The sequence below is a fragment of the Pipistrellus hanaki genome (assembly GCF_964339955.1).
Source record: "Pipistrellus hanaki genome assembly, chromosome: 15".
Taxonomy (NCBI): domain Eukaryota; kingdom Metazoa; phylum Chordata; class Mammalia; order Chiroptera; family Vespertilionidae; genus Pipistrellus; species Pipistrellus hanaki.
In genome coordinates this window covers 49512176-49529946 of record NC_140517.1, presented here as the reverse complement: position 1 = coordinate 49529946, position 17771 = coordinate 49512176, and the positions used below count along the sequence as shown (strand labels likewise).

The following is a 17771-nucleotide window of genomic DNA, read 5'->3' as shown; positions in this document are numbered from 1 at the left end:
CTTGACCGGAATCAAACCGGGGGCCCTTCCGTCCACAGGCCAATGCTCTATCCACTGAGCCAACAGGCCAGGGCCAGTTCATGGGATCTTTTCAAGAGATGGCTTCCTCCCCGGGGGTGTTTACCCCTGCCCTCCCCAGAACTCACCGAGGCAGACAGAGGCCGTGGAGACGATGGTCATGACACCGCCTCCCACTGGACAAGGCTGTGCGGAGAGACAGAACCAGGCAGCCTGGCACAGCAGACAGACCCACAGCCTGCGGGCAGAGGGCGGTGTTCCCATGCCTGGGCTCGGAGGAAGGCGAGCGGCTCCCTCCCTGTGCGTGTGTGTCCCGTGTATGGAGGGCAGATCCGTGGTGCCCTGGGCCCTCCCCGGGAGCTTGAGCCTGACAGCTGTGACCTCTCCCTGGAGGGGTCCCGGGTTCCGGGTTCCCCTCCTGAGTCAGCCTCGTGGGTGTGCTAGGGGAGGGGAGACACCACTTCCCGTTTCTCAGGAACTCCCTAGATGGGAATGCCTTTCTCTCTGTCCGCGGCCATCTAGCCGATGTCTCTTGGAATCCTGCAATGTCAGCCAGTCACGTGAATGTCCATCCGTGAACCAGACAGACAGGGTCAGAGTGCTGACCGAGGCCGGGTCATCCGAAGGCAGGTGGTCAGTCGCTCATTGCACAATGCATTGCTCGTTAAAAAAAAAAGAGAGAGAGAGGAATACACAAAAATATACACATGTATGACAGACAGCCTTGGCCAATTGCTCAGTGGGTAGAGCGTCAGCCTGCAGCCTGGAGGGTCTCAGGTTCAATTCCGGTCAAGGGCATGTACCTTGGTTGCGGGCACATCCCTGGGGGGAGGGGGGTGCGGGGGGAGGCGGGAGGCAGCTGATTGATGTTTCTAGCTCTCTATCCCTCTCCCTTCCTCTCTGTAAAAAAATCAATAAAAAAAATTTTTTTTTTAAATCGACAAACGACAAGTGCTGGAGAGGATGCGGAGAAAAAGGAACCCTCGTGCACTGCAGTGCTGGTGGGAATGCAGCCTGTTGCAACCACTGTGGAGAACAGTATGGAGCTTCCTCAAAGAGTTGAAAATGGAACTCCCATTTGACCCAGTAATCCCACCTCTAGGAATATATCCCAAGAAACTAGAAACACCAATCAGAAAGGATATAGGACCTTACAGTTAGCAGGCCGACCCTCTGTCCACTAAGCCAAACCAATCAGGGCAGAAAATAAATGTTTGTTGTTAAAAAAATAAAATAAGCCGAAACAGGTTTGGCTCAGCGGTAGAGCGTGGGTCTGCGGACTGTAAGGACCCAGGTTCGATTCCGGTCAAGGGCATATACATTGATTGCGGGCATATCCCCGGTAGGGGGTGTGCAAGAGGCAGCTGGTTGATGTTTCTCTCTCATCGACGTTTCTAGCTCTCTATCTCTCTCCCTTCCTCTCTGTAAGAAAAATCAATAAAATATATTTTAATAAATAAATTGGGAGCTATCACTACAGAATTATTTTTTAAAAAATAAAATAAAGCCGAAACTGGTTTGGCTCAGCGGTAGAGCGTGAGTCTGCGGACTGAAAGGTCCCAGGTTCGATTCCGATCAAGGGCATGTACATTGGTTGCGGGCCCATGCCCGGTAGGGGGTGTGCAAGAGGCAGCTGGTTGATGTTTCTCTCTCATCGACGTTTCTAGCTCTCTATCTCTCTCCCTTCCTCTCTGTAAGAAAAATCAATAAAATATATTTTAATAAATAAATAAATAAAATTGGGAGCTATCACTGCAGAATTATTTTTAAAAAAATAAAAAAATAAAATAAAAAAATAAAAAATAAAATAAAATAAAAATAAAGCCCTGACCGAGGACACAACGTGAGGCCAATGAGGAGACACTAACCCCCAGCTCGCAGCAAGTGCACGCAGAGGATGTACAACCCTGTAACCAGATGCTCCACCCAGGGGTGACAAGAGCCACCCTGGGGCGAGCCGCAGGGGAAACCTGCGCGCGCCCTATCAGGTCGGAGCGCTTCCGATTGTGGCCAGGACGGCGGCCGGGGAGGAAGTGGGGAGGCCACCGCTGGTGTCACACGTGGCAGGAAGGGCTGCAAAGCGGAGGGGGGCGGCTTCCCCCAGCCCGCCAGATTGCATAATGAGTCCGCGCTCTCTCGAGGAATCCACCTTGAAGACACTCGACCACAAAGTCAAAGTTACATCAGCCCAGCGTTTGTGGCCAGAGCTCCGTGTCTAAGACAGTCTGGGGGAGAGGGGCATCAGAGGAATGGCAGCGTGGGGGGCTCCCCTCGCCCCTCCCCTGGAAGTCACAGCCATCGGCACAGCCGTATCTCCACAGCGGGGTCCCCACTCAGCGCGCAGAGAGGCCTGATAGACCCACGCGTGGACTCATCTCAAGGTGGGAGAGTGGACCCGGCAAGTGTGGCTCCGTGGTTGAGAGACGTGGACCCGTGAACCAAGAGGTCAAGGCGTGCTTCCAGGTCAGGGCACAGGCCCGGGTTGCAGGTTTGATCCCCAGTGGGGGGCGTGCAGGAGGCAGGCAGTCAATGATTCTCTCTCATTATAGATGTTTCTCTCTCTCTCTTTTTTTTTAATATATTTTATTGATTTTGTATAGAGAGGAAGGGAGAGGGATAGAGAGTTAGAAACATCGATGAGAGAGAGTCATCGATCAGCTGCCTCTTGCACACCCCTTACTGGGGATATGCCCGCAACCAAAGTACATGCCCTTGACCGGAATCGAACCTGGGACCTTTCAGTCCTCAGGTTGAGGCTCTATCCACTGAGCCAAACCAGTTTGAGCTCTCTCTCTTTCTCTCTCTCTCTCTCCCCCCTTCCTCTCTTAAAATCAATAAAAATATTTTTAATTGAAAAATAAAGGTGGGACTCTAGCTGGTTTGTTTCAGTGCCATAGAGCTTTGACTTGTGGACAGAAGGGTTCAGAGTTCAAATCCCATCAAGAGCACATGCCCAGATTGTGGGCTCCATCCCCAGCAGGGGGCGTGCAGGAGGCAGCCAGTCAATGATTCTCTCTCTTTGATGCTTCTATCTCCCTCTCTCTCTCCCTCTCCCTTCCTCTCCGAAATCAATAAAAAAAATATATATGTTTAATAAAATAATAAAAGTGGGCAAGTGGGTCAAAAGGGGGATGGGAGCCGGCCATAAACGCAGCCGAGGAGGGGAGGATGAGGGGGAATCTGGTTGTTGCTGACACCCCTTCCGCCTGGGGGAACAGAGAGACAGCAGCAATCACTACAGCCAGCCCAGAGACTTGGACAGGAGCACAGCAGGAGAGAGCGACTGTGGCAACTCAGGGGGAAAAAAGAAGCCTCAAAGGCTGGCCACCGCCTGTCAGCCTCCCTGAGGTCACCTCCCTTCGCCCTCCACGTGGGCTGTGGGTCCCAGGCAGTCGGTGTCCAAGGACATGCGCCCAGCAGCTAATTCTGCAGGATCACATCTCTCCCGGGGCAAAGGGTACACTCTGGGCAAAGGCTACACAAAGGAACACAGGGGGCACCGGGGCAGAGGGTCAAGGCCACCCGTCCCCAGCCCAAAACAGCAAGGAACTTGGAGGGATTCACCTTCACCCACGCAAGACGGCGCAGCTAGCTCATTGAGCTAAAAAAAAAAAAAAAAAGAAAAAAAAATTCACATTGTGATGCAGCGCCACCTACTGGAGCACAATAGAAAGACAGCTTCCTGTTCGTGGGCTAGAGAAGTCCAACCCACACAGGGATGGATGCCCAGGGAAGAGGTAACATCCAATACTAGCCCGGGTAACAAGGTAGCGAGGCAGCTCGACAAGACAGCGAACAATCCCCTGAAAACACACTTAGAGACACGGAAACCGGCGACACAAATGGCAGAGAAGCCAAGGCTGCGGTTCGGAAAATCCTGGAGGAGATGTGAGAGCATATCTGCTGATGGGCATGTGGGCTGTTTCGAGATCCTGGCTTTTGTAAATAATGCTTCAGATTGTTAAAAAAAAAAAAAAAAAAAAAAAAAAAATTGAAACCTGTAAAGAATTTTTTTTTGTGAGTTTATTTGAGCCAAACTGACGACATATGCCGGGAAGCAGAACCTCTATGGATTGAGATAATGCTCCGAAGAATGGCGGGTTACATTTCTATTTATACATTGCAATCAAAGGAGGGACATAGGTGGGTTACATGAAATTCATTGGTGATGGAGTAAGGAGGCGGGAGAAAGCAAAGCGGTGGGAAACCCCTGGGATTGGATAAAAAGTAAAATGATGGACATGTATTCAGGTGAGTGCAGGAACAATGAACATGATAACGAAGGAATTTGAGGCATCTGTCCTGGCGCCCACCACATCTGGCTGTGCCCCACTGGCTCCGGAAAAAGGGAAGTTACAAGTTACCCAGACATCTCACAGATGCGTTATCTTAGAGGCAAAAAGGCAAATGGGCTCAGAAAAGAAGATCTAAGTTGATCTTTGGGAAAATATCAGCCTAGGACATGACTGCCCACTATAACCTGTGTGTAGTTAAAATATTTAATTTTCAAACCATCTTTTGTGGTGACTTTAGGTCTCTGCGTTTGCAGGACTGCCACGCAGGCCTCCCCTGAGCTTGTCAGGTCAGCACGTGGCTCTTTTCCTTCACAAGATGGATGTTCCAGGATTCACAGGATATATTCCCAGAAATGGAATGGCTGGATCCAACAATTTTCTGGGTGTGTGTGTGTGTGTCTTTTGTTTTGTTTTGTTTTGTTTTTTTAGGAAATTCCATACTTACTGTTTTCCAGAGCGGCTGCACCCAGTCAGCCCTCCCACCAACGCGTGCCGGCGAGGATGTGGAGAAAAGGGAACTCTCGGTGCACGGAATAGTACCAAGTTGAATTAGGGAAGGTGACCCCCAAACCCCAATCAGAAAGAATATATGCTCCCCATACATTCATAGCAGCCTTATTTACAATAGCTAAGATTTGAAACAACCCAGGTGCCCATCATTAGATGAACGGATAAAAAGCTGTGGGTCATTTGCACCATGGAATACTACGCAGCTGTAAATAAGAGGGATGGCCAAGCCCAGCCCCGGCTGCTCCCACTTTCGCTTCCTGTCTGCCTGGCCGCGTGGCGAGCAGATAAGGAAGTGGCTTCTCTGGGTGACGGCGCTCTGTGGTCGCCCTGGCCCTCGTCCGCGGGTTGAGCTTTCCTGCCTCCTGCAACATTCAGCTCCTTCTCTGGGTGGCTCTGGCAACTCCGGACCTGTTTCTAGACACCATCCAGAATTCTTTTTTCTTTTTAATATTTTTTTTACTAGAGGCCCAGTGCACAAAATTTGTGCACAGGAGGGGTTGTCCCTCATCCCGACACGTACCCTCACCAAGATGGGAAACCTCGGGGGATGTCTGACTGCTGGTTTAGGCCCAATCCTGGCTTAAACGGGCAGTCGGACATCCCTCTCGAAATCTGGGACCACTGGCTCCTAACTACTCACCTGCTTGCCTGCCTGATCACCCCTAACCACTCTGGCTGCCTGTCTAATCGCTCAGGGGTCTTCAAACTTAGGCCCGCAGGCCACATGCGGCCCGCAGAGGAGTCTGATCCGGCCCACCAGGTTTTTTGGGCAGTGAGCGCAGCCGAGGTATTACAGTAGGAATTAGTAGTTCATATAGTCCGGCCCTCCAGCTCTCTGAGGGACCGTGATCTGGCCCCCACTTTAAAAAGTTTGAGGACCCCTCACTGCCCTCCCCTGCTGGCCTGGTCACCCCTAACTGCCCTCCCCTGCTGGCCTGATCACCCCTAACCATCTCTGCCTCAGCCCCACCCCCACCCCCCATCCATTCAGATGGATATCCAGAAGATGCCCAATCTAATTAGCATATTACCCTTTTATTAGTATAGATTGTTGATAAGTATTATAAATATCTCCTGTTTTCTCCCTATTTCTCCCTCTCCTCCCAGGCCCCTATCCACCCAGACACCCACCTCCAGGTCTCCACCACCCTATTGCTGTGTCCATGGGCTGTGCATGTAAGTATATAAGTTCTTTGGTTTATCTCTTCTCGTCCCCCAACCCCCACATCGAGGTAGGTCAGTCTGTTCCTTGCCTCTCTGCTTGGAGTCTTGTTGTGTTGGTCACTTCATTTTGTTCATTCGATTCCACAAGTAAGTGAGATCGTGTGATGCTTGTCTTTCTCTGACTGGCTTATTTCACTTAGCATCGTGTTTTCCAGGCCCACCCATGCTGCCCCAAAGCATAAGGCATCCCTCTTATTTACAGCTGCGTAGTATTCCACGGTGCAAATGACCCACAGCTTTTTATCCGTTCATCTAATGATGGGCACCTGGGTTGTTTCAAATCTTAGCTATTGTAAATAAGGCTGCTATGAATGTATGGGGAGCATATATTCTTTCTGATTGGGGTTTGGGGGTCACCTTCCCTAATTCAACCATCAAGACCCATCCCCAGGAGGGGGCGAGGGGGGCGGGGTCTGCGGCTGCTGTCCATGGTGCTGACTGATTGCTCTGTGGTTGCTAGTTTCAGCACCATGGTCAGAGGCCATGGCAATTTTGCATTCGCTGAGCCCTTGTGTTTGGTCCTCTATATGGCCTCTATGCAGGAGTCAAATCCTATATAATAAAGAGGAGATGTGCAAATTGACCGTCACGACCTCACACAAGATGGCCGCCTCCATGTTGTCACAAGATGGCCACCACAAGATGGCCAGCAGGAGAGGGCAGTTGGGGGCAGTTAGACGTCAGTCAGGCTGGCAGGGGAGTGGTTAGGGGGTGATCAGGGTGGCAGACAGAAGCAGTTAGGGGCAATCAGGCAGGCAGGCAGGCTGGTGGTTGAGAGCCAGCAGTCCCGGATTGTGAGAGGAATGTCTGAGTGCAGATTTAAGCTGATCCTCGGGCCTAAACCAGCAGTTGAACATCCACTGAGGGGGTCCCAGATTGGAGGTGAAGGCTGGACTGAGGGACACCATACCTCACACACACACACACACACACACACACACACACACACCCCGTGCATGAATCAAACCAGCCAGTTCACTGGGCCTGTAGTGTATATATATTAAAGGCTAATATGCAAATTGCCTGCTTGGGAGTTCCACTGGGAGAGCGGGAGTTCGATCACTCACTATGACGTGTGCTGACCACTAGGGGGCAGCACAGAACTTGGTGGGAAGCCAGCAGCTGTGGGGAGTGAGGAAAGGAGGAAATGGGGAGATGGGGAGGCCAGGCCTAGGGACTCTACCCTGCACAAATTTTGTGCATCAGGCCTCTAGTGTAAGATATTTACCCTTTGCACTCCGCTGTCCCCTCTCAGGGGACATCGGAATTCTAGCATATCACTCGGATGTCCCCTCTCAGGGGACATTGCAGTTTATTAGTGATTACGGGGAATTGAGTTAATTCAACGCACGTGTCCGCCGCAAAGTAGCGTCGAGTAGCTGGTAGCCAATGTCCAGAATGGTTCGGAGTGCAAAGGATTTAGTCAGAGCAGGAGGGTATGGGGAAAGTACTAGGTGATGACAGTAGCTGACAATGACCTATACTCCCCTCACAATCCATAGAATCTTGAACAGGGAGAGGATTCGGAAGCTTGCGATGTGGGCCCCAAACTCAGCATCACAATCTCTGAAGCAGCCCAGGTTGTCCCACAATGTGAGTTCTGCCCTGTTTACACCAGAAGGACTCCTCTTGGGCCCGGTCTGGGATGCTGGCAACTGGGTGAGACTACAAGTTAACAGACTGGGTCCTGGACAGGGTGGCTCTGTTGGTTGGAGCACCATCCTGTACACCAAAAGGACACGGGCTCTATCTTCACAAGTTCGATCCCTGGTAGGGACACTTATGGGAGGCAGCCATCCTTCACATCGATGTTTCTCTTTCTTTCTTCCCCTTCCTTTCTCTATAATAATAATACGCCGAAACCAGTTTGGCTCAGTGGATAGAGCATCTGCCTGCGGATTGAAAGGTTCCAGGTTTGATTCCGGTCAACGGCATGTACCTTGGTTGCAGACATATCCCCAGCCAGGAGTGTACAGGAGGCAGCTAATGGATGTTTCTGACTCTCGGTCCCTCTCTCTTCCTCTCTGTAAAAAAAAAATATATAAGAAAAAAATTTTAAAAAATATATTTTAAAATAAATAAATAATAATAAGGAAATATGCTAATTGAACCTCACACCACTGCAAATATGGTGGCACCCACAGCCAATAAGGAGGGAATATGCCAACTGACGGCCACACCATCAAAGATGGAAGTGCCCACAGCCACAAGATGGTGTCACCCAGTCCCCTCAGCCCTGCCAGGGTGTCAGGCATGCATCTGCCTCCAGAGTCCCCCAGTCCCCTCAACCTCCCAGCTGCCCAGGGCCGCCCAAAGGCTCAGGTACCCAGGGCCGCCTGAGGCTTGTGCTGCCGGCAGTGGCAGCAGCAGAGGTGTGATGGGGGCGTCCACTTCCCCTGATCGCCAGGTCGCCTTCTACCTGTGAGGGCTCCCAGGCTCCCAGACTGTGAGAAGGGGCAGGCCAGGCTGAGGGACCCCCTTCCAGTGCATGAAAATCCATGCACCGGGCCTCTAGTCTATATATCTAAAAGGCTAAGTGACTGACCATCTGTCTGACCATCCAACTGACAAACCAGCCAGTACATATGATATGCAGTAACATTTTTTAAAAATAAACGTTGACTCATGCATGCACAATACATATAAACCTCTCACTGGCGCCAATCACACTCGTGTGTTTCAATCTGTCATTGTCCATCGTGAATTCGGTTGTTTTTTGTTGAAAGAAAGCAGCGCTGTCAACAGAATGTGTCTTGAAGGCCAACAACTGTTGGCACAACATACCTCTGAAGCGGAAAGAAGCCGGCTTTGATCAATTTATATACTATTTCCGTGTACATTTTACTAATTTTCTTTCGCCTCTGACACTTCTATTGTAGAGGAAGGGCGAGTAGCGATATAAAAATATTTATTCTAATTATTTTCCTTTTGATGTGCACGAATCCATGCACCGGGCCGCTGGTAGTAACAATAATACCCATAAAGACATATCCCCACACAGAGCCCGAGGGAACCTCCCACCACCTGGGTCTGGCCGCCCGAACCCCATTCCCGCGGCACCCCCTGCCCTGGCCTGCCCCACCGTCTCCTGGACAGAGTCTCCGTGGCTCTGGAGCCGATCTCTCCAGGCGAACCAGGCTCTTCCCCCTCCCGTCTTCATCGGCCTTCCAGAAGGGCTCAGCTGTACCCCGTGCTGTCCTTCAACTGACCCGACCTCTCTCTTCCCAAGCCTCCCAGCCCCAGCCTCAGCTTCAGCTCACACGAGACCCAGCCTCCCTCTGCCCCTGCCTTCCTCTCCCCCTGAGCCGGCCTCCCCCAGTCCCGGCCTCCACCTGCCCCTACCTCCCTTTTCACTGAGCCGGCCTCCCCCAGCCCCAGCCTCCCTCTCCCCCTGCCCCTTCCTCCCTTTCCACTGAGCTGGCCTCCCCGCTGGGCCCCTGTGGGCCTCCAGGTCAGGGCTGGTCCTCACGCCCAGCTCCGACCCTCCCTCTGCGGCCAGCTGTCCCCGCAGGCCGCTGGCTGACAGGGGGCCTGTCTATGGTGGCGGACAGCTTAGTGCTGGATCTCTCTCTCTCTCTCTCTCTCTCTCTCTCTCTCTCTCTCTCTCTCAGCTGCAATCTGGAAGAAATTACTGGCCCAACAGCCAGACTTCCCGGGTTTCAGGAAATTCCAGGCTGCGCAGGGGGAGGGGAGAGGAGGGACCGGGCTGGGGCATCCCCACCTCCCCACCCCCTCGCCCCTCGGCAGGCGGCGTGTCCTCCGCGCACACCCGGCCCGCCCCGGCCGCCCCCACACTCAGCCCCGCGGGGCCTGGGCGTCCCGCCGCTGCTCTCCGGACCTTCAGATCCCGGAGGCAAACTTTTTGGGGGAAAGGGGAGGGGGCAGGAAGGCGGGGCGGGGCCTGCGCTTAACCCTGTGTGTGCGCCCCGGCGGACGCAGCGGGGCTGGGCGGCCGGAGGCTCCGCGGTGTGGGCTCCCTGATGGCCCCCGCGAGGGGCTGAGCCTCCGCCGGGGCAGGTGAGCGGGCCCGGGGAGCCCTGGGGACATGGGGGGAGGGGGGGGCCTGGCACCCCGGACCCCGGGCGGAGCGGGGCGCGCGGGTTCCGGGACTCCTGGACCTGGGGCCCGCGGAGGTGGCCCCGGGGGGATCAGGACCGGACACCCCCCAACCCCCCCGCAGGTCCCGCCTGACACTCCCTCCGGCAGGTGAGGCCCGGCCCGGCCCGGAGGAGGAAGGAGGAGGAGGAGGAGAAGGAGGAAGGCGCGGGCCCGGGACCCAGAGGCCAAGGCGGGCTCCGAACCCCGGGCGGACGGGGCGCCCCAGCCTGAGCGCAGCCCGAGCGCGCCGGACCCGCCGGGCGGGGACCGCGAGGTAAGCGGGGGGCCGGGGGTCCCGGGGTCCCCGGATCAGAACCGGGGAGGGACGGCGGCGGCGGAGCGTCCGGGCCCCGCCACGTGGCCCCGCGCCCCGGGTCTACCCCTCTGGGAACCAGTCGGGCCGGATCCTGATCCGGGGCGGGTGGTGGTTTCCGTCCCGTTGGAGGGGAGTGGGGGGTGGGAGGGGGACCCAGGGTAGGGGAGCCAGCTGTGCTCCCCCTCCCTCTTGTCCCGTCTCCCCCTCTCCCCCCTCCCCCCGGCCTCCGCAGCTGGGGCGCAGGGCGGGGAGGGGAGGGGCGCGCGGGCGGGTCGCAGCCTGGCTTCCCCCACTCTGGCCGCGCCCCCTTTTGCCCCAAACAAGGGCCCCTCTGTGGGAGCCTGGGCCCAGGAGGGTCAGACTTTTTTTACTTTTAAAAAAAATATGTTTTATTGATTTTTTTTATTATTATTATTTTACAGAGAGGAAGGGAGAGGGACAGAGAGTTAGAAACTTCGATGAGAGAGAATCATCAATCAGCTGTCTCTTGCATGGCCCCTACTGGGGATGTGCCCCCAACCAAGGTCCATGCCCTTGACGGGAATCGAACCAGGGACCCCTCAGTCCGCAGGCCGATGCTCTACCCACTGAGCCACACCGGTTAGGGCAGGACACATTATATTTGTATGGATTCTCTCCCACCACAACCTAGGAAATGAGTCCCAGAAACCCCATTTATACATGAGAAAACGGAGGCACACACTAGTTACTAGTAAGTGATTTATTTTTATTTTTTATTTTCATCTTTTATATATTTTATTGATTTTTTACAGCGAGGAAGAGAGAGGGATAGAGAGTCAGAAACATCGATGAGAGAGAAACATCGACCAGCTGCCTCCTGCACACCCCCCACTGGGGATATGCCCGCAACCAAGATACATGCCCTTGACCGGAATCGAACCTGGGACCCTTGAGTCCGCAGGCCGACGCTCCATCCACTGAGCCACACCGGTTTCGGCGGGACAGACTCTTTAGGGTCCTAACCCCATTGCATGGAGCGCAGAACTTGGCTGGAGGGCGGGTGTCAGAGGGGCCGGGAGCTCATTGCAGCTGGATCTCTGGTGAGACCCATACCAGCATCAACCACACCCCCATGCAACAGCGAATCTCACTCTTCCTCTTCCTCTCTCCGATCAATCAATTAAAAATATTTTAAGGAAAGCGGACAGGAGGCTCGGAGTGGTGGAGGGACTGAACCCCGAGGTTGCAGAGCTGGGAGGAGGAGGAGGAGGAGGAGGAGGAGGAGGAGAGGTGGCCTTGAAAACCCAGACACAGCCCTGGCCGGTGTGGCTCAGTGGATAGAGCGCCTGCCCATGGATGGTTGATCGGAAGGGTCCCGGGTTCGATTCTGAATCAAGGGCACGCACCTCCTTGATGGCAGGCTTGATGCCGGGCCCTGGTCAGGGCGCAAGTGGGAGGCAGCCGGTCGATGTGTGTCTCTCCTCTCACATCGATGTTTTTCTGTGTCTCTCCCCCCCTTCCCTCCCACTCTCTCTAAAAATTAAAAAGCAACGGAGAAAAAATAGCTTCGGGTGAGGATTAGAAAAACACACACACACCCATAAAAGCCGTTTCTGGGATGGTTCTCACCTGGAATGGAAGAGGAAAAAGGAAAAAGAAGGGAACAAACAGTCATGGCGGAGGGTGTAGGAAATCCCTGGCCTTCACAGCAAACCAGACATCATTTTTTCCACGGGGAAGCCGGCAGCCCGCCCCAGCCCAGGGGGGCAGGGAGGGGGGCTGTCGGCAATCTCTGTGTCGCCCTTAGACTCTGCAGTCCGCCTGCTGACACCCAAACCCAGCCCGCCCTCAGCAGGCATCGCTGCTGTGTGACCCGGGGCCATCCACCCCCCCTCTCTGAGCCTCGGCCAGCACGGCTGTAAAGCAGACAGGATGACAGCGGCCTGCCCCTGGGTGGGATGGTGGGAGGGTTACAGGACTTCCCTCCGGGCCCAGAACAAGGGCTTGGGAAAGACAGGGTTGGCATCGCGAGAGTACCTTGCGACCAACCACCCCTTGCACCCGGGCATTCTGCTTAATTTTTTTAAAATATATTTTATTGATTTTTCACAGAGAGGAAGAGAGAGGGATAGAGAGTTAGAAACATCAATGAGAGAGAATCATCGATCAGCTGCCTCCTGCACACACCCTCCCCCCTCTTCTCCCCCCCTCCCCCCGTGGATGTGCCTGCAACCGAGGTACATGCCCTTGACCGGAATCGAACCCGGGACCCTTCAGTCCGCAGGCCGGCGCTCTATCCACTGAGCCAAAAAACGGTTTCAGTTTGCTTTTTTTTTTTATTCTGCTGTCTTTCAACTGAGTCGGCGGAGGTTTAGGGTTGAGGAAGTGGGTTCAGGGTCCCACAGACAGGAAATTGCGGTCAGCAAGGAAGACCTTGGGGGAAATGTGGTGATGGGACCACAGGAGGGCGGGGTGAGGGGCCAGCCTGGGCCAGGCAGGCAGAAGCAGTGGCCGTGAGTGAGCTGCCCGGGGGAGGCATGGGAGCCGGGGGCTGGGGACAGCCCAGGCGGGAACTCTGGACTCTGGCGTCCCGCAGAGCCGGCTGGGCTGTCTCGGTGAGTCACACACCCTCTCCCAGGCCTGTCTGCTTCCTGGTCTGGGGCAGGGCAGGTGGCCCGAGGAGGGCCGCCCTGAGCACACTTTGACCATTCTTCGTGTGCCGGGCACTGGGCTCTAAGTTCATGGCCCACATCCCGCCTGTCCTTGCAGAGACTCTGAGATGGATGACGTGAGTATCACCCCCATTTTCAAGGTGAGGAAGTGAAGTCAGAGGGGTTCGGTCGCTGGCCCGAAGCCGCACAGCAAAAGGCACAGGCGGATCCGAACCAGGGCAGTTGGCTTTCTGAGTAATAATGGGCACTGAGAGAGGGGATTTCTAAAAATTGGTTTTAATATATATTGATATATTGTATTTATTTATTTATTTATTTATTTATTTTACAGAGAGGACGGGAGAGGGATAGAGAGTTAAAAACATCGAAGAGCCAAAGCCGGTTTGACTCAGTGGATAAGAGCGTCGGCCTGAAAGGTCCCGGGTTCTATTCCAGTCAAGGGCATGTACCTTGTTTGCAGGCACATCCCCAGTAGGGGGTGTGCAGGAGGCAGCTGATCGATGTTTCTAACTCTCTATGCCTCTCCCTCTCTGTAAAAAATCAATAAAATAAACACATCAAAACATCAAAGAGAGAGAAACATCTATCAGCTGCCTCCCGCTCTTCTTCCCCTCCTGCCCCCCCAGGGATATGCCAGCAACCAAGGTACATGCCCTTCACCGGAATCAAAGCTGGAACCCTTGAATCCACTGGCCGACACTCTATCCATTGGGCCAAACTGGTTAGGGCTAAACATTGATTTTAGAGAGAGGTAGAGAGACAGACCAAGAGGGAGAAATACCTGTGGCTTCGAATGCACCCCAACTGGGGATGGAACCCACAACCTAGGTATGCCGAGCCTGGGAATCGAACCCGCCACCTCTTGGTGTACAGGATGATGCTCCAAACCACTGGGCCACCTGGCCAGGGCAGGGATTTTGTCTCTTAAACGGTGAATTGAGATTCCTTCGTGAGCGGAGGTCAGCATTTTTTTTTTTTTTTTAAAGGTCAGAATTGAAAACATCCCAGTGCTTAGCGTGTTTTAACAGTAAGTCTTGTTTTGTACTTTTTTCCACTTACGCAGGCGACAGAGGGGCAGGCAGGGGTGAATGTTTGCACAGGTTGCAATAAAAATGTTTATTCATCTCGATGGAGGTCAGGGAAGTCGGAGAAACACAGCTGAGGTGGCGAATCAAGACTGGTTCTCCCGGAGAAATGAATGTAGAATGTGCATGTGTGTGTGTGTGTGTGTGTGTGTGTGTGCGCGCGTGGTGGAGGGCAGTTCTCACGCATGTCCATCTCCCACAATTTTTGGCTCTTCCGGCCTTACTGTTCCTCCAGCTGACCGCTGGTCTTTCCCAGGATGCTCGCTGCTGAAAGAACAATGCTGGCTTCTTTTGCCTTCCTCAGAGGGTTTGATCTTTATTTATTTTTTTTAAATATATATTTTATTGATTTTTTACAGAGAGGAAGAGAGAGGGATAGAGAGTTAGAAACATCGATGAGAGAAAATCATTGATCAGCTGCCTCTTGCACACCTCCCACTGGGGATGTGCCCGCAACCAAGGTCCATGCCCTTGACCAGAATGGAACCTGGGACCCTTCAGTCCGCAGGCCGACGCTCTATCCGCTGAGCCACGCCGGTTTCGGCAGACCTTTACGTCTTGTTCCTCCGTGGTTGCTGGGGACACGTACCTTACCCCCCACCCCACCCCACCTCCCCCAACATGAGCTCGCTTACCAGTACAGTTTTCCATGTCATATTCTTGGAGGTTTTTCCTTGTGCCCTGGGAGGGAGCTGGTGAGGCTGTATCCCTCTTACAGAGAGGAAGCGGAGAGAGTGCCAGACCTGCAGCTGGCAGAGGGTGGGGCCTCATTCAAACAGGGCCTCCGTCATAACCTCTTAACCGACGGTTAGCACCAAGGCCAAGGTCACCAGAGGCCCTCCCAGAGGATTCCGAAAAGCAGCCGGCTGCTGCAGGATGTGGGCAAAGGTTGGCAGGCACTTCCCTGTAACATGAGCCCCGAGAGTCCACGTGGCCAGCGGACACCCCGCTTCTGGCGTGTGCGCTGCCCGCCCCCGATGCGAGCCCTCTGGCCAGTGTAACGCCGAGAAAAGTGTTTATCACCCTCCTGTTACAGAAACCGAGACATAATACGGTCTCTTTCAAAATCTAATTCTCAGGAGGACACGCTGTGCCTGGATGCAGAGCCCCAGGCCCACCTTAAAAAGATTAGAATTCACCCTCACTGGTTTGGCTTAGTTAGTGGATAGAGCTTCGGCCTGTGGACTGAAGGGTCCCAGGTTCGATTCCTGGTCAAGGGCATGTACCTTAGCTGTGGGCACATCCCCCGTGGGGATTGTGCAGGAGGTAGCTGATCGATGATTCTCTCTCATCGATGTTTCTCACTCTCTCTCCCTCTCCCTCTCTTTAAAAAATAAACAAAATAGCTGAAACCGGTTTGCCTCAATGGATAGAGCGTCGGCTTGGGGACTGAAGGGTCCCGGGTTCGATTCCGGTCAAGGGCATGTACCTTGGTTGTGGGCTTATCCCCAGTAGGGGGTGTGCAAGAGGCAGCTGATCGATGACTCTCTCTCATCGATGTTTCTAGCTCTCTCTCTCTCCCTTCCTCTCTGTACAAAAATCAATAAAATATATATATATTTTAAATCAACAAAATATATATTAAAAGAAAAAAATATGTTAGAATTCCTGGTTAGCATCTTCAGGCCAGGCCCTTTCTTTAGAGAGGAACTTGTATTTTGCGACTGGGTGGGTAGAAACACAAATATAATCCAGACATTTTAAAAATAAATAAAACAGGTCAGCATTCCCCCCTCCCCCCAACTGCCTCCCTCTGGAAGTGTGTGGGCCCCAGGCTCTGTGCCCGAGGCAGCCCTGGGTTCACGGACCCACATGTGTGAGGAGCTAGGGTTTTTGTCAAGTTTGGGGAGCACTTCCCCTCCTCCCGAGGGTGGCTCATTGCCTGGCCTCCGGCGGCGAGTGGTTAGCTGCCTGGCCCCGCCTTTGGAGAGCCCCACGTTTGTTCTTTAAAAAAAAAAAATATATATATATATATATATATATATATATATATATATATTATATATATATATATATATATATTAGCCAAAACCGGTTTGGCTCAGTGGATAGAGCATTGGCCTGCAGACTGAAGGGTCCCAGGTTCGATTCTAGTCAAGGGCACATACCTTGGTGGCCGGGGCACATCCCCAGTGGGGGGCGTGCAGGAGGCAGCTGGTGGATGTTTCTCTCTCATCGATGTTTCTAGCTCTCTCCTCCCTCTCTTTAAGAAATCAATAAAATACATTTTATATATATATAGTTTTTACAGAGAGGAAGGGAGAGGGACGAAGTTAGAAACATTGAGAGAGAATCATCAATCAGCTGCCTCCTGCACACTTCCCACTGGGGAATCGAACCTGGGACCCTTCAGTCCGCAGGCTGACGTTCTATCCTCTGAGAGGAAGGAAGGGAGAGGGACAAAGTTAGAAACATTGAGAGAGAATCATCTCTCTCAATATATATATTTTTAAAATCAACAAAATATATATTAAAAGAAAAAAATATGTTAGAATTCCTGGTTAGCATCTTCAGGCCAGGCCCTTTCCTTAGAGAAGAACTTGTATTTTGCGACTGGGTGGGTATAAACACAAATATAATCCAGACATTTTAAAAATAAATAAAACAGGTCAGCATTCCCCCCTCCCCCCAAATGCTTCCCTCTGGAAGTGTGTGAGCCCCAGGGAGAGGAAGGGAGAGGGACAAAGTTAGAAACATTGAGAGAGAATCATCAATCAGCTGCCTCCTGCACACTTCCCACTGGGGAATCGAACCTGGGACCCTTTAGTCCGCAGGCTGACGCTCTATCCTCTGAGCCAAGTCGGTTTTGGCACTTCATAGTCGTCACAGGCAGACCCAGAGCTGAGTGAGATGGGACTCGAGTAGCTGTTACCTCGGGCCTCTCAGAGCCTCAGTTTCCCCACCTGTAAAGTGGGTGCAATCTCTGCACCATCACCCAGTCTCTGCGGAAGGCGTCCTGGAGGCGGCTGGCTATAGACCTGGGTCTGGGGGTGCGGCTCCTATCAGGGTGGCCCCGCTGACCCCCCCCTCCCCTGTTCCTCCCCCGCAGATGCCGGTGCTGAAGCAGCTGGGCCCCGCGCAGCCCAGGAAGCGGCCGGAGCGCGGCGCCCTGTCCATCTCCGCGCCGCTCGGCGACTTCCGACACACGCTGCACGTGGGGCGCGGCGGCGACGCCTTCGGGGACACCTCGTTCCTGAGCCGCCACGGCGGGGGGCCGCCCCCCGAGCCCCGCGCGCCGCCCGCGGGGGTCCCGCGCCCCGCGCCGCCGCCCGCCGCGCCCCAGCTGCCGCCGCCCGCCCTGCGCACGCCCGCGCCCGCCGACCCGCTGCTGTCCTTCCACCTGGACCTCGGGCCCTCCATGCTGGACGCCGTGCTGGGCGTCATGGACGCGGGGCGCCCCGGGGCCGCCGCCGCCAAGCCCGGCGCCGGCGCGGACCCCGGCTCCGGGGCGCAGCAGCAGCTCCCCGGGGCCCGCGGCCGCCCCAGCGCGGACCTGGAGCTGGACGACGTCATTGGCCTGTAGGCTCCCTGCACCCCTGCACCCCACTTCTTTATACATAAACCGCTAAGGCCAGCGCCCGCTTCCGTCTCT

The 17771-nt window shown here is 54.1% G+C and overlaps 1 protein-coding gene across 4 annotated transcripts; it reads left to right on the top strand.

The window, feature by feature from the left end:
• Window positions 1–9761: 9761 nt before the first annotated feature.
• On the top strand, window positions 9762–17755 carry CDC42EP5 (CDC42 effector protein 5). Of its 4 annotated transcripts, none has more exons than XM_084906627.1 (4): window positions 9762–10064; window positions 10259–10419; window positions 10884–10985; window positions 17229–17755. In XM_084906627.1, the coding sequence occupies exons 3-4, from the start codon at window positions 10920–10922 to the stop codon at window positions 17700–17702; spliced, it is 540 nt and encodes a 179-aa protein (XP_084762753.1). In that variant the 5' UTR covers window positions 9762–10064; window positions 10259–10419; window positions 10884–10919; the 3' UTR covers window positions 17703–17755. The 4 variants fall into 4 exon arrangements, with proteins under 4 accessions (XP_084762753.1, XP_084762754.1, XP_084762755.1 ...); XM_084906628.1 differs by having other exon boundaries at window positions 10254–10419; XM_084906629.1 differs by having other exon boundaries at window positions 10228–10419.
• The last annotated feature ends 16 nt before the right edge of the window (window positions 17756–17771 follow it).

What these genes read in the sequence shown, in the direction of transcription:
- CDC42EP5 (XM_084906627.1), top strand. Translation starts at nt 10,920, where the DNA reads ATGAGAGAGAATCATCAATCAGCTGTCTCTTGCATGGCCCCTACTGGG. An exon ending in GGGATGTGCCCCCAACCAAG is followed by an intron (nt 10,986 to 17,228) that starts GTCCATGCCCTT and finishes CCTCCCCCGCAG; the next exon opens with ATGCCGGTGCTGAAGCAGCT.